Source organism: Mesoplodon densirostris, chromosome 7, assembly GCF_025265405.1.
Source record: "Mesoplodon densirostris isolate mMesDen1 chromosome 7, mMesDen1 primary haplotype, whole genome shotgun sequence".
NCBI classification, from domain to species: Eukaryota; Metazoa; Chordata; class Mammalia; order Artiodactyla; family Ziphiidae; genus Mesoplodon; species Mesoplodon densirostris.
The window spans coordinates 115,544,860-115,561,731 of NC_082667.1; the positions used below are offsets into that span (position 1 = coordinate 115,544,860).

Consider the following 16,872-nt stretch of genomic DNA (forward strand, 5'->3'; position numbering starts at 1 on the left):
CTGACCAGGGATCGAACCCAGGCCCTCAGCATTGAGACTGAACCGCCAGGGAATTCCCTAAATATTACTCTTTAAAAACAGGGGATGCTCTCTTTCTTTTGCTTTTCCCTAATTCCTTATTCCTAAATTGTGTTTAGCTGGTATTGGTCACAGAATAACTTCCTGTATCTTCAGGTTCCTCATTTGTGTAATGGGGATAATTCCCACCACACAGAATTAGTGTGAGGACTAAATGAGATAAGAGAACACAGGCAAAGTGTCTAGTTCAGCATTAGACATGTGATAAGTACCTAACAAATGTTTGTGTTTTTCTCCTCCACCTTAGATTCATTGTTTTCTCCTTGTACTAGTTTTAGACAATGGCATAAGGACCCCTGAGTCTGGGTCTACTTACTGAGAACATCCTGATAACTGGATAAACAGAATTTTAACTTTAAAGCTAATAGGGCAGAAAGGGGTCGCTACTGAAGAACGACTCACAGAAAGACCCAGTCAGACTGAAGACTTGTAATGAACTCTCTCACCTCATCTCAAAATAAAATCAGTAGCAATTAGAAGCATATGTTTTAGTACTAATGTAATAAAATAAAAATTTTATATGTGATAAAGATGGTATCTCTAATCAGTTGGAAAAGGTCAAAATTTTACTAATTGGGCAGCCGTATCGAAAAAGGCAAAACTTGATAAACACATCATAAACCAAAAATGAAATTCAAATAGATGCAAGGTTTAAATATACAAATGAAACCATGGAAATACCAGGAAAAAAAATCGGTTAATTGTTCTATAACTTGGGAGTGGGATAAAATTCCCTTATCGTGACTCAAAATTCAAAAATAAGAGGGAGGAAGATTGATAAATTTGACTACAAAAAATAAATGCCTCTTGTGGCAAAAAAATAAATAACAAATGACAAGCTGGGAAAAAAATATTTGCAACTAAGATCACAAACGGTAAAATCCCTAAATATAAAGAGCTTCTAAAAACTAAGAAGAGAAAAATCAATACTATGCCACCAAAAAGGAGCAAGGAAAAAAAAGCAAATTTTCCTTAAACATATAAGAAATACATAACAAGGAAATGCAAAATTAAAACTACTCTAAAATTCTATTTCTTATCGATCATATTGGCAAATATCCAAGCACTTCACAATACACTTCGTTGGCTAGGCTGTAGGGAACCAAGCACTCTCTTATGTTGCTGGTCGGAATGTAAAATCATAGAGCCTCTATAAAGGGGAATTTGTCAACATCTAACAAAATTACATTGGTACTTACCTTTTAAGCCAGCGATCCCACTTTTAGGAATCTAACCCAAAGGTAAATGGAAAAATTATAATTTGACATTATGAACAGTTTTTTACTCACAATACTTCTGACAACAAATGTGTGGAGTTTTTTTCCCCACACCAACCAATTCTCCAACTCTCTAGACACCAACTGGGTGTCCTGGAATGCAATTCACTTCTGACACTAACTACCTGGTCTTAGCATAGATTCCACAGGTTAAGGGCTCAGTCCCTCAAGACTGCCCCCACTTCAGATGCCAATCACAGGTAGTAGGGCCCTAGGTTACCCACAACTGTGTCTGATTCAACTGCAAATTGGAGGTTCTCATGACCCCCTCCTCAGGTTCAATTAATTTGCTAGAGTGGCTCACAGAATTCAGGGAAACACTTTACTATTACTGGTTTATTATAAAGGATGTTATAAATGATGCAAAGGAACAGCCAGACAGAGAGGCACATAGGGCAAGGTCTGGAAGAGTCCCAAGCACAGAAGCTTCAGTCCCCATGGAGTTGGGCTGTGCCACCCTCCTGGCACATGGCTGTGTTCACCAACCCAGAAGCTCAGTGAACGCCATCATTTAGGGGATTTTACGGAAGTTCCAGTATGGAGGCATGATTGATTAAGTCAGTGAGTGTTGGTGCTCAGCTCAATACCCAGCTCCTCTACCCTCTCCTGAGGCTGGGGGTTGGGCTGAAAGTGCCAACCCTCTGATCGCAGGGATGGTGCCTCTGGTAACCAGCCCTCATATCCCGAAGCTATCTAAGGGCCCAACCAAGAGTCACCTCATTAGCATAAACTCAAGGATGATTGAAAGAGACATAATGAACAACAGAAGAGGCCCCCCTGACTCCTGTCACTCAAGAAACTATAAAAGGGTTTTATAAGCTCTTGTGTCAGGAACCCGGGACAAAAACCAAATATTATAATAAATGCTGCTCCTATCACCCTTATTACTTAGGAAATTACAAGGGTTTTAGGAGTTCTGTGCCAGGAACCAGAATGAAGACTGTAAATATACATATTTCTTATCACAATGTCACAGCTATTCATTGCAGCACATCTATAACAATTCAAGTATCTATCAATAAGGGGCTGGTTGGGCACACGGTGAGGTATTATACAACCATGAAAAGGAATGATGAGAAAGCTCATTACATATGTCTATAGGGTGATCTCCAGGATATGTTATTGAATGGAAAAAAAAAAAAAGCAAAGTGCAGAAGAGTACATAGATTCCTTTAATCTGAGAAAAGGGGTGGGTTACAAATAAATAAACAATAAATAAATAAATACGATCTTTTTTTTAAAGGAAAGCTAAGCTAAAACTAATAAAAATTATTGCTTATATGAGCTGAGAGGGAACTGAGTGGAGGGGATACAGTTAGAAGTTAGACTTCTCGAAATGTACCTGACTTTATAGTTTTGACTTTGGAACTATGTGATTTACATAATCACTTAAAAATTAAATCAAAAGTAAAAATTAATTTCTTTTTTAAAAAATGCCACACAGAGAAGAATTAGTTCAGCTTACCTTAAAATATACATTTGACTGTATACACCAACAGGATATATCCTAATGACAAAAAGAACTGCAAACAAATCTTAAACTTGTTTCAGTCAGTAGTCATATTGTTAGTTACCACACCAGGACAGCCACTCTGAAAGCATAATATATATTGTGTAGGATAAGGTGCATAATTAATTATGTTAATATCATTGGAACCACGATTTTCAGCACAAGAGAAAGAGATATAAATGTAAAATCAAATAAGTTAAAACCCTGTATTCTTAAATTTGAATTGAAAACAAAAGCATGCACTTATAATGTATTTTTCTCTTGGAATAATAAATAAAAAAGTATTTTCTAGCTTTTCCCACTGAAATGACCTGGAGACAATTACCATTTCAGTAGCAATAAGCATCCTCAGTGCCCAGATTGTGGTCTCTAAATAACATTTAACTAAAACTACCCAAAGCTCCTTGAAGAAATGGCTAAATCCAGGTTGGGGCAAGAAACATATAAGATGAGCCTGAAACATTTTATACCAGAAAGCAAGGAATTTATCAAAGACAAATCAGTTTTGGAGACTGCTCAGCTACCAACTCTTTAATCTGAAATTTAAAATACATTTGCAATACTTTGAAAAATCACTGTGCAATAATAGCCATAAGTGTGTGAAAAGATGCTCAACATCATTAGTCATCAGGAAAATGCAAATCAAACCCACAATGAGATAGAACTTCACACCCACAAGGAAGGACGGCTATCGTAAAAAAAGACAGACAATAATAAATTTTGGAAAGGACATAGAGAAATTGGAGCCCCCATAGATTACTGGTAGGAATGTAAAATGTTTCAGTCACTTTGGAAAACAGTCTGGAAGTTCCTCAAAAGTTCAACAGAGTTTCCATATGCTCAAGCAATTCCACTCCTAGGTATATACCCAAGAGAACTGAAAGTAAACTTCCACAATGGTAACTATACTTATCATGGTGATCACTTTGAAATGTATGGAAATATTAAATCACTATGTTGAGTAACAGGAACTAACAGTGCTGTAGGTCAATTATACTTCAAAAACAAATACACAAACTCATGGAAAAAGAGATCAGATTCGTGGTTATCAGAGGCAGGGGGTGGAGGGAGGCAGGATTAGATGAAGGTGGTCAAAAGGTACAAACTTCCAGTAATAAGATAAATAAGTACTAGGGATGTAATATACAATATGATAATATACAACATGATAAATAAAATTAACACTATTATATGAAAGTTGTTAATAAATTAAGTCTTAAGAGTTCTCATCACAAGGAAAAGAAAATTATTTTCTGTTTCCTTAACTTTATATGAGATGATGGGTATTCACTAAACTTATTTTGGTCATCATTTCATGATATATGTAAGTCAAATCATTAAGCTGCACACCTTAAACTCCTACACTGCTGTATGTCAGTTATATCTCAATAAAGCTGGAAGGAAAACAAAACTGCCTAAGGGAATAGGAAAAAAAGAAAGAACTGTCCACATAAAAACTGTACATGAATGTTCATAGCAGCATTATTCATAATAGTGAAAAGGTAGAAACAACACAAATGGCTATCAATGGTTGAATGGGTAAATAAAATATAGTATATTCATACAGTGAAATATTATTTTGCAAAAAAAAGGGAATGAAGTACTGACACATGCTACAACATGGATGAACCTTGAAAACATTATGCTATGTGGAAAAAGCCAGACACACACACACACAAACACATATTGTATGGTTCCATTTACATGCAATGTCCAGAAGAGACAGAAAGTTGATTAGTGGTTGCCAAGGGCTGAGAAAATGGCAGGGAATGAGGAGTGACTGCTTTGGGAGAGATGTTCTGGAATTAGTTGTGATGATTGAACAGCTCTATGAATATACTAAAAACTACTGAATTGTGCGCTTTAAAGGGGTGAATTGTGTGGTATGTGAATTGTATCTCAATAAAGCTGTTATTTTAAAAAGTCACTGTAGAATTTGTTTGGATCCTGATTCAAACCCACCAGTTACAAAAAGACACATAGAAGACAGCCTGGGAAGTCTGAACACTGACTCAGTATTAAATGATATTAAGGAGTCGTTGTTAATTTTATTTCAGATGTGACAATGCTATTGCAATTATTTTAAAATTGTCTCTTATGGAACTTCCCTGGTGGTGCAGTGGGTAAGACTCCACGCTCCCAATGCAAGGGCCCCGGGTTAGATCCCTGGTCAGGGAACTAGATCCCACATGCATGCCGCAACTAAGGAGTCTGCATGCCGCAACTAAGGATTCCACATGCCGCAACTAAGAAGACTGCGTGTCACAACAAAGATACCGTGTGCTGCAACTGAGACCGGGTGCAGCAAAAATAACTAAATAAATAAATATTAAAAAAATAAAAGATACATCTTTACATGCTTACAGATGAAACCTCATAACAGCTGGGGTTTAACTTTTAAATACTTTGGTCGGAGTAGAGAACAGTATGTGTAGAAACAAGATAGCTCACAGATTGATCTTTTTTGAAGCTGGACGAGGGCTACCTTTCTCTCTACTGTTGTATGTTCTTAAATTGCCATAATACAAACGTTTTAAAATTATTTTTAGAAAAGAAAACCAAGGAATCAAAATAGAAGAAGAAAGGCAATCGTTGATTATTTGTTAATTTGTATTCATAAGAGCCATTATATGGGATCATCTTGTTCCTAAAGCTTCTGATCCCAGCAGGCAGAACTCCCCTCCCTCCCTCCAGGCTCGCCCAGCACTCGACTAGTTCTCTTAGAACAGTGTTAGTGTTCCCTGTACATCTCCCTGTTGAACTGCACGTACACAGCTTCAGTCCTCTAAAATTCTCAAGACTGGTTATGCTAAATAAGTACATTTTTCTGGATGATTGAGAGTTTATCCCTTGAAATTGTAAACATTTTAATATTTTGGATAAAAATCTTTGTAAAATATATTACCTGATTTTTACCTTTCTAGTATGTATTAAACTGATCTATTTTATATGTTTTTTGAAAATTAATCATTATGAAAATTAATCATGCTTGCTCTAACACCGTGATTCTCACACAGGGTTTTCAGCTATGCGGTTGCTTGTTGCCTACACTAAAGGACCCCAGGTGGCTCTGGGTCTTTTTGAACATCTCTTATGTTATTTCTGTTCCTTTACTTGCTGGTACTGTCCCTTCTTTCTGTCCTCAGAGTGCCCTTCTCTCCTCATTCCTAAGCTCCTAATTTAACATATAAGTGAAGGAACCAGACATTTAAACTTGTTAGAGTTATAGGGAGTAACCACACTTTCCGGCTATCCAAGACAATTTCAGGCCATACCTATTGTCTTATTTTATTTATTAATAGCATCTTTTTTTTAAATTCTTGAATGTATTCTGGATTTTAAGAATAAGTTATTTAATCATCTTAGTTATGTGCCACATATGAGCATACCTCTAGAAAAAGGCCTAATGGGCTATACTTATCTACTCTCCATTCAAGTGCTGAAGTGTAAGGCATTGTGGCTTTTCCTCAGTGTATACTGAGCATCTATTAGGTGTCATGGGCACAACTAGTCCTTGGTCTCTCAGAGCTTATAGTATAGTGAGGAGGTGACAGAACCATTAACAGCTAATTATAAGCCAGTGCCATGCATGTGTCGGTACAAAGACAGAATCATGCACTTGGGTACCTTGTGGCCACAGACCAAGGGCCGTTAGTCTAGCTCAGGGTTTGTCAACCTCAGCACTACTGACATTTTGAACTGGATAATTTTTTGTTGTGCAGGCAGTCCTGTGTATTGTGGGATGTTTAACAGCGTCCCTGGCCTTTACCCACTAGATGCCAGTAGCACTCCCCTAAGTCATGACAATAGAAAATGTCTGCAGACATGGCCAAATGTTCTCTGGTGGACAGAACCACCGTGGGTTGAGAACTACCCTATTACTATCTATTTTGATCATTTTTTGACGTGTTTTTCTCATTCTTCTTTGTGTTTTAGTTAGTTCAGCGTCAGATTGCCAGTTTGATTCTGAACAGATGACATATGCAAAAGCACTTTGCAAACCCCGGGAAGTTGTTAATCATATGTAAATTATCATCATTATTACCATAATAATGCACTTTACAGCTTTATTTTGTTCATATGTATGCACCCTATAATCCTTAAGAATTCTGCAGAACAGTGTATCACTGTGCTGCTTATTAAACCACTGTGTCTCCGCTTCGAACGCACTCATGCACTCTGCTGTCATACGGGGGCAACTTCTGCAAACCTCATTTCTCCTTGGCCAGTCACTCCTTGTTAGGCTCTGCCAGTAGGGGGCGGTAGAGGGACACTACACAGCTTGAAAAGGAAAAGGGACTGTTCCTCCCCTGCTTCTTCCTCTCAGAGTCGTCCTGACATATTTCTTCACCCCCACCCCGCAGCTCAGCCAGTTTCAGTAGCAGCAGTTGGTGGCAGTTTTCCCAGTGCTCCCAGAACCAGCTTCATCACACCTCTTAAAGACACCAGCACCCATCAGCTTGGAATTTCCTCCTCGTCCCAGCACTGGCCCCTTTCTTCCAGCTTCTAAATGTTGATCGTTACAAATTCTTCCCTGTGTTCCCCCAGAAATAGGGGGGCGGGTAATTGTTTCCTGTAGCTACTATTCTCAGGATACTTGGGCTCCCCTTGCTACTTTTCAGTCAATAAATCTTCATATTAAGTTATTTCCATTAAAATAACTGCTGTGGCTTCTGTCTCCTGATTGGACCCTGACTGCCACCTGTGTTTATTATTCCAGCCTTTAGTGACTCTGAGTAAGAATAATCAGGACAGCCATTCCAGAAGAGGAAGGAGGAAAATCAAGTTCAGGGTACTCCATCCTCTGGGCGTGACTAGTCTCTGCAAGTAGCTGCTGGATTGGTGGATTCCTGACTCATAGGAACCACTCATTTTCAGACAAGCAGAATAAACTCTTTTCTGGATAATGCAGAAAATGCTTGAAGAGTCTGAAGAACGATAGCATCAATTTCCACAGACCAGTAGATGTGACAGTCAAAAAGTGTGAATGACTTAGCCCTGATTATATAACATATCCTGTTAGCTGCTATGAGGAATAAATCCTTCTGCTTGGAGTTTGTTTGCACGTTTGCAGTTGCTCTAATGTTAACTGTATAATATGCTGGACAGAATAACATCAATGCTTTCAGCAACCTTGCTTTCATTTCTTCAAGTAACATTGAGGTCCTATTGTATACTCACAAGGTCCCTGCTGTCAAAAAAGTTTTTTTAAAAAAATCTAACTCTAATAAAAAGCAGAATAAAAAATGGTAAAATTGGACTTCCCTGGTGGCGCAGTGGTTAAGAATCTGCCTGCCAATGCAGGGGACACAGGTTTGAGCCCTGGTTAGGGAAGATCCTACATGCCGCGGAGCAACTAAGCCCGTACGCCACAACTACTGAGCCCACGTGCCACAACTACAGAAGCCCGCATGCCTAGAGCCTGACTCTGCAACAAGAGAAGGCACCACAGTCAGAAGCCCACGCACCACAATGAAGAGTAGCCCCCGCTCGCCACAACTAGAGAAAGCCCACGCGCAGCAACGAAGATCCAATGCAGCCAAAACAAACAAACAAAAACCTGTTACTCATTTTTTTTAATGGTAAAACTGAGTACTAAAGATATTTTCCAATGCTCTACGTTTCCTATCATTAATGAGGCAACTGGTATTGAAGAATTCTTGCCTCTTTGAATACAGTAATTCAAATCTATTTGTGGTTTCAATGCTGTGTTAATATGAACATAATTCCCAACCATTCCTTCCTTTAATCTTCTTCGAAGATTTTTTAACAGTGTAATATTCTACACATACATAAATGTATAGCTTAATGAATTATAATAAAATGAATATCTATGTAACCAGAATTAAAAGTCACGAAATACGATCTCAAAGGCTATTTACAATAGCCAAGACATGGAAGCAACCAAAATGTCCATCACAGATAAAGAAGATGTGGTACATATATACAATGGAACATTACTCAACCACAAAAAAGAATGAATTAATGCCATTTGCAGCAACATGGATGGGCCTAGAGATTATCATACTAAGTGAAGTAAGTCAGACAGAGAAGGACAAATATCATATGATATCACTTATACATGGAATCTAAAAAATGATACTAATGAACTTATTTACAAAACAGAAATAGACTCACAGACTTAGAAAACAAACTTATAGGGAATTCCCTGGTGGTCCAGTGGTTAGGACTCGGTGGTTTCACTGCCAGGGCTGGGGTTTGATCCCTGATCGGGGAACTAAGATCCCACAAGCCATGTGGTGTGGCCAAAAAAAAAAAAAAAAAACAAACTTATGGTTACCAAAGGGGAATGGTGGTAGGGAGGGATAAATTAGTAGTTTGGGAGTAACGTATACACACTACTATATATAAAATAGATCAACAACAAGGACCTACTGTGTAGCACAGGAAACTATACTCAATATTTGGTAATAACCTATATGGGAAAAAAATCTGGAAAAGAATACATATATATATACATATATATGTAGGTACATATATATACACAACTGAATCACTTTGCTGTACGCCTGAAACTAACACAACATTGTAAATCAACTATACTTCAATTAAAAAATTAATTAAAGAAAAGATGCCACTAATAAAAAAAGTTATTTCCAAATCAGTCAGAGGCCTCTTAGTCAATTCCAACTATATTTATTTCAATAAAATAAGGGAAGGTGGAAGAAAATTACTTTAAGTTTTTGTAATGAAATTTGACCAGTGAATTAATAAATCATTGTGGAACTAAAAGTCAAAGGTGACAGCAAATATTTTTAAAAATAACAGCATCAACCTCAAGCATATGAAACAAAACTAGGATGTAGCTTTAATCAGTCATGCATCCCTGAGTCATAATCAAATCAAATAAATCAAGCAGTGTTGTAGGGTTCAATTATTTTACCATAATAAAGGTTTTAATTCCCTTGTCAAAAAAATCTAACTCTAATAAAAAGCCGAATAAAAAATGGTAAAATTGAGTACGCAAGATTTTTCCAATTCTCTGTGTTTCCGATCATTAATGAGGCAACTGATACTGAAGAATTCCTGCCTCTCTGAAGTCAGTTATTCAAATCTATTTGTGGTTTTAATGCTGTGTTAATATGAATATAATTCTCAACCCTTCCTTTCTTTACACTTCTTTGAAGATTTTTTAAATAGTGTAATATTCTACACGTACATAAATGTATAGCTTAATGAATTGTTATAAAATGAATATCTATGTAACCAGCACTAAAAGTCAGGAAATACAATCTCAAAGGCACTCTTCCCTAAAAAGCCCCACCCTGCCCTGCCCATCAGAACTGACCACAATCCTAACTTTATGAGAATCACTACTTCGGTTTTGTTTTCATAGTTTTCTTTACTAAGTATGCATCCATAAACATAATACAGTTTAATTTTGCCTTTATAAATATTTATATACAAAATTATTTGGGTTTTTTTTAAAAACTCAATATTATCAATATATTTTTAAGATGCCTGTGTCATTGCACACAGCTGTGTTTCATTCATTTTCGCTACTGTATTACTATACAGTATACGGAATACTACAGTTTAATTAACTATTCTATTGTTGATGGACATTTCAGTTATTTTCAGTTTGGGTGCCCAGAAGCACACACAGCTGTGGGGTAAATACCTAAAGGTGAAATTGCTGAACCATAGGGTGTACACATTCTAGCTAATGTCAAGCCATTTTCCAAAGTGTCTGCACGGCCTCACACTCCCGTCTGCAGTATATGGGGGGGCGGGTCTTTGCTCTCCCTCCTCTCCAACCCTGGGCGCTGTCAGATATTTTAACGCATGCCCAACTGGTGAGTATGGAGCTATATCCACGGTGGTCTTAATTTCTCCGCTTCTGATTATTAACGAATTAAGCACCTTTTCAATCAACAACAGACAGTTATTGGCCATTGGGTTTCTTTTGGGACATTCCTGTTCAAGTAATTTGCCCGTTCTTTGCCTTCTTAACTTGTAGGAGTTCTTCAAGTTTCCTAGCAGTGTGTGTTGCAAGTATCTCCCACTCGGTGCCCTGTCTTTCCTTGCATGACAACTTCGGAAAAGCCAGTGTGACCTGCGAGCGGCTTCTTCGAGAGCTCCCGGGGTCCTGGGAGCTCTCCCCTGCCACCCTCATCACAACCGTTCCCACCCTCTCCACCAGGACAAGATAGGGCACGGAGTGATCGGGATGCTGGGCCTGGACCGCGCCGGCCCCGCCCTCCCGGTGCGGCCCCGCCCCCCCGGTGCGGCCCCACCCACGGCCATGCTGGGGCGCGCGGGGCGAGTCGCGCGGGGCGGGCCCTGTTGGCCCCCGTCTCCAGGGCAGCGCCGGGCGACGCGGGGCGGGACCGCGAGGCGCTGGGCAACCGGGCTGCGGAGGCGCTGAGGATGAGGGCACGCTGGGGTCGCGGCAGCCAGGAGCGCTAGGCAGGTGACAGGAGGGGTGGGCGGTGCGCCAGAGGAGGGGATTGGGAGGGGTGGGACTGGGAGTGGGGACGGCAGGAAACCTCTCGAGGAAACTGGATCTGGACGGGGAGAACTCAAAGGAGCCCGCGCCGGGGAGCACTTGGGACCCAGGCGGGAAGGGCAGACGGTGACCGAGGCAGGGACGGGGCCCAGGTGGCCGGGATCTGGAATGACTTTGGCGCCCAGACTCCCAGAACAGCCCTAGCGTGGGTTGATTAGACCGGTCCAGGGCATCAGACCCACCAGACCCATCACTTCCTGGGCCTTAAAATGCTCCTGGTTGCCCAGTCTTGTCCATCGGAGAAAAGGGGTTGGGGGTGGAGAAAATAAACCCAACTTCCCTTTGGGCAGCTTCGGGCTTGTTCCAAAACAGGGCACCTTTTCCTCTACCACTCATCTTGGTAGGTGAGTCCTTAAAGCAGGGCTCCTTTTCACCTACAGAAGGAAATGTGTCTCTCCCAGTACTAATGGGCTAGGCCCAAGGTCTTGAAGGGACCCCTAGGGAATTAGCCATTTCTTAGTGCCACCGGTTTATCCCTGTCTCTCTTGTTTACTTAGGAGATGTGTCAGCCCCTCTTGGTCAGAAATTTCAGTGAAAAACTTTGTGCCACTAGGCAGCCACATTCACTACATTTAAAAGGCTCACTTTTAATTTATCTCAGCTATCAGCTTTTCCTACTTTAATCTCATGCTTTTATAAAATCACGCCTTCCACAGACGACCCAACTTGGATGGTATCTGCCTTTGCTCTCTTCATAATCTCCCAAACTTCATTAATGACAAAAATTATATCTTCTTCTATGGACATTTTTAATTGATTAACTCCAAGAAATCCTAGTCCCTGTCATTTAAAAGAGAAATTGAAGGGACTGAATTATTTCATGAAGGAGCAATTCCAAATTGAAATATAATGATTATTTTAAGTTTTCTTCAAGATCCCAAGTACAGTGACTTGAACTCTTAAAGTAAGACTGGTGTTTATTACAAACTGTTTCAGTTAAAATGTGTTAGTATTTGAGGGATTTGCCACTTTCTAAAAATATCCTAAAAGCAACAGTTGATCTGCTTATCAAAATTAAAATAATACGGTAGAATGAAATTCGTATTTTTAAAATAAGAGAATTAATACAGCAAACTGGTCTGTGCAGTTTGACAATAATATGTTAGTCTACCAACAAGGGGGAACTTTGAATTAAAAAGAAAACCATAGATATTTAAATATCAGATGTATTTAAGTATGATCGTTACCTTTAGAGTCTGTTTTGTTTGTTAAGGTACTTTCCTCTAAGGAGTTGAGGATGTTCCTTGGAAACATTAGCAACAAGGTCAACTAGGACTAGGAAGAAGGTCGTGTTATTTAATTAAAGAGAGGATTTGCCCGAAGAACAAGAGCAAGCCATTAAAACAAATTTTACAGTAATCTCTGATGAGAAAGGTTGTTTCTGTTACCTGACCTACAGAAAAAAAAAACAAAAACAAAAACAGCATAAAGGCAGTGAGATGGAAGACAGAGCAAGTAGAAATGCCAAGTAGAGATGAAGGGAAGCACATCCAAAAACATCATTTCCTTTCAATCCTATCTGAACTCAAAGCATCCTTTCCATAAACCATCTCGTGGGTCTTTATGACAGCCCTTTGAGACAGGGAGGGCTCACTTGGAATCATACTCTTAAGCTAGTTACAAGGGACCCGAGCTGTTATTCAGGCCAATCTTCCACCCACCCAACACTCCCCAGAACAGCATTCCGTTCAGGTAGGTGGACACCCAGCCTCTGCTATGAATCACTGAATGGCAGAATTCACAAGGCCACCAAATCTTTTGTTGAACAGTTTTAATCATTATCATGTTTTTTTTTTTTTCCCTCTGAGCTGAGGTTGATCTCCATGTAATGTCCACCTAAATTACACATTCCCACCTAATAGCAATCTGGATATCAAGAAGTCTTCCAAATGATAGAGTCAGCAAATATAGGGTTAGGAGCAAAACAGCTTCCATCAGCTTTACAGTTCCAACTGTGGAAACCATACTCTACTTCTCTCCCCCTCCTTTATTTTCCAAAAGGCAGACCCTGAACCTGTTTTACTCTGTCCATAAATACTACTGAACATGGCATATTTATATCAGTGCCTGGGTCTTGGAAATAAGGCATTGAAGTACTGTCCCTAATTAGCCATTTCGCTTTGTCTGGGCTTATCTGTAACAGGCCCTTGGAAGCTCAAAAAAGGAATCCAGCCATTTAATTTTCTCAATAAAGCTGCATTTGATTACTCAGACTGTTTATGAGCTCTACATCAGATGTGTTTCTGTAGAGAGAAAAACATAATAGTTTTTCCAATAGACCTTTCTCATACACACAAAAGGGGGCATACAAAAGCCTGCAGGTAATAACAAGTTTCTCTTATTTAATTTTTTGATTAACATTGGAATTAAAGAGATTTCAGTAGTCACAGAGTAACATAAATATAATTTTTTTAGGCAAATTCTTTTGCGAACCACGACTTTAAACATTCAGCCAGCTGCTGCCATCCACAAGAGTATCCCTGTTCCTTTTCGTATTTTCTCAAGATGATTCATAGTAAATTAATTCCCAAGCTCTCTATTCAGTCTCCTGTTCATCACACCAACTTAAAGGTCCAGTCCACAGAGCCACCTTTTAAGAATGAAGACTTACATTGGATTTCAAAAGACTCCTTGGAATCTGATTCAGAAAGCCTCACTCAAGAGATCAAGTCCCAGTCTAAACTTGAAGACCGAATTCAGGACAACGACATGGAGCCTGACAGCTTAGAGGAGGAGAACTTGAGTGAGACGGAAGAGGAAGCAAGCAGAAAAGCAGCTCAGAGAAACCTCCATACCCAAGATGCTGGTGCAAATAACAGGTAAGGAATTGGCTTGTGTAAGAAAACAGTGGGTTCCGAAATGCATTGTTACATAATTACTGGTACTGTCCCAAGTGAAAGTAAGGACAGGCTCTTGGTTTTTGTTTTTTTGTTTTTCGTTTTTAATTTTTATTTTATATTGGAGTATAGTTGATTTACAGTGTTGTGTTAGTTTCAGGTGTACAACAAAGTGATTCAGTTATACATATACATATACCTGTTCTTTTTCAGATTCTTTTCTCGTGTAGGTTATTACAGAATATTGAGTAGTGTTCCCTGTACAGTAGGTCCTTGTTGATTATCTGTTTTATACATAGTAGTGTGTACATGTTAATCCCGATCTCCTAATTTATCCCTCTCCCCAACCTTTCCCCTTTGATAACCATAAGTTTATTTTCTAAGTCTGTGAGTCTGTTTCTGGACAGGCTGCTGTAATGAGCACCTTTGTAGTGTGTGTGACACAGGTGTCCAAGCAGCTAAGGACAGCTTGGAGCCAAGATTTTTGTCACATTCATTTAAAAAAAAAAACGCACAAGACGAGAATAGTTATTAATAATAAGGGCATTTGCCTTTCTATTGCTCCTTATTTCCTGTCATATTCCAAGTGTCTCCACTGCTGTGACCTCACCTCGGAGAAATCCCCAAAAGCCTGGTCTAGCAAAATGCCATGACTTGGAGCCAGGTGGTCTTGAGTTGGTCCAGGCACTGCCGGTTAGTGTACAATTTGAAATAAGTCTCTTCAGTCTTTCTCATCTGTCAGATCAGCCAGGCTGCTTCTCTCACAGGATTGCCATCACTGTCAGTAAAGTACGTTCTGGGGGTAGAAGCCTACCTGAGCTAGGAGAGGTCTACCTTCCCGGGCTTATATAATCACATAAAGATTTAATTTCTACTAATCAGTACTTATGGGGTATTAACTTTAGGCTAGAAGCCACCAAAACATCTAAGAGGATTTAAATGAGTACAATATTACTCAGTTTTAATGAAAATATAAATGATATGCTAGAGTCCTGAAGTTAAAAGCTGTTGATTAGACAGGGGTCTTGGGATGGTGGTAAAGTACAGAGCATCTGAAGCAGACCATGTGGGTTCAGATTGTGCCCCTGACTAGCTGTGTGACCTTGGCCAAGCCCGATTAAACTCTCTGTGCCTCAGTTCCTCCTCAGTAGAAATGGGTTAGTAATAATAGTTACCTCCCAGAGTTACAGTGAGGCTAAAATAAGTCTGTGTATACATATATTAAAAGTGCTTCGAAGATTGGTGCTTTGTGACCGCCAGGAGGGGTGGGATAGGGAGGGTGGGAGGGAGGGAGACGCAAGAGGGAAGGGATATGGGGATATGCGTATATGTACAACTAATTCACTTTGTTATAAAGCAGAAACTAACACACCATTGTAAAGCAATTATACTCCAATAAAGTTGTAAAAAAAAAAAAGTGCTTCGAACAGTGACTCTAAGTTCTATATGTGTTAGATGTTTTTTTAATTAGGGTTAAAGTAAATTGAGAAAAGTTTATTGGAAGGCCTAGAACTTGGGCAGGCAGGGGTTTGGAGACTAGGTAAGATTTGGGGAAAAAAAAGAATAGAATTAGAATGAATGTGTGTGGCACATTGAACCCCACTTGATGGCAGAGGATTTGTTCTGAGTGTAGGGAAAGTAGACAGAGGAGGGGCCTGCGGACAGGGACTGTCGTGGAGTGCCCCCAGCCCACGCCGCAGGTAGGACGTTGAACACAGAACTCAAATGACGTGTCCCAAGAATGCAGTCACAGCGAAGACTGGTGCGGGAGCCAGAATGAGAGCCCAGCCCTGAGTCTTTTTCTTCCTTTCGTCTTTCCCTCTTTCTCTCTTTCACTGGAAATGTCAAGTTGAATCGAGCTCATTTGCTTCTTAGGGGATCTCACAGTACAGTACGGTAAATCCCCTACATACGAACGTTCAAGTTGCAAACTTTCAAGGATGCGAATGTATTATAACCCTATTACAGTACAGTACTCTACAGCCGATTGTGTTAGTTGGGCACCTAGGCTAACTTTGTTGGACTTACGAACAAATTGGACTTAACGAACGTGCTCTTCGTATGTCCACTGTACAAGGGATAAATGCTATAACTGAGGTGCAGCCATAGAGCTGGGGGGTGAAAGAGGGGCTTAGGAAGGCTTTAACCAGCCAGCCTCACCTGACTGGACTGGGTTGGGCACACCTGGAAGAGAAAATGCAGGTTCTTGGGGAGGGCAGTGAGATGAATCAGTGTTCAAGGAAGATTATTCTGCAAGCTGGTGCATTATGAATTAGAGGGTAAAAACACAGTGGACAAAGAGACTACCAGATGGTAATAATTACAATGACAACAATAAGAGTAATGACGTCTCTTTTGAAAGGCCATCTCTTTTGAAGAATTTCACTCAATTCTTCATTGTAACCCTGCAGGAAAGTGCTGCTATTCCCATTTTACAGATTAGGAAGATGAAGCTGGCAGAGATGAAGTCACCCAACATCAGAGTGCTTTGTTATTGATGTTGAGGTGTTTTAAAAAATACTTTATTTAGGTATTTTGGCTGCGCCGTGCGGCTTGCAGGATCTTAGTTCCCCGACCAGGGACTGAACCCGAGCCACAGCAGTGAAAGCATGAAAGCGCCAAGTCCTAAGCACTGGACCG

General features: G+C 39.8%; 1 protein-coding gene across 3 annotated transcripts in view; it reads left to right on the forward strand.

Annotated features, from left to right (window-relative positions):
• Positions 1-13,900: 13,900 nt before the first annotated feature.
• The window catches only part of JHY (junctional cadherin complex regulator), a 63,382-nt gene continuing 60,410 nt past the window's right edge, over positions 13,901-16,872 (forward strand). For all 3 annotated transcript variants that reach the window (XM_060105010.1, XM_060105008.1, XM_060105009.1), the window contains exon 1: positions 13,901-14,214. In XM_060105010.1, coding sequence (XP_059960993.1) covers positions 13,901-14,214 — 314 coding nt within the window. The remainder of the gene's footprint in view (positions 14,215-16,872) is intronic.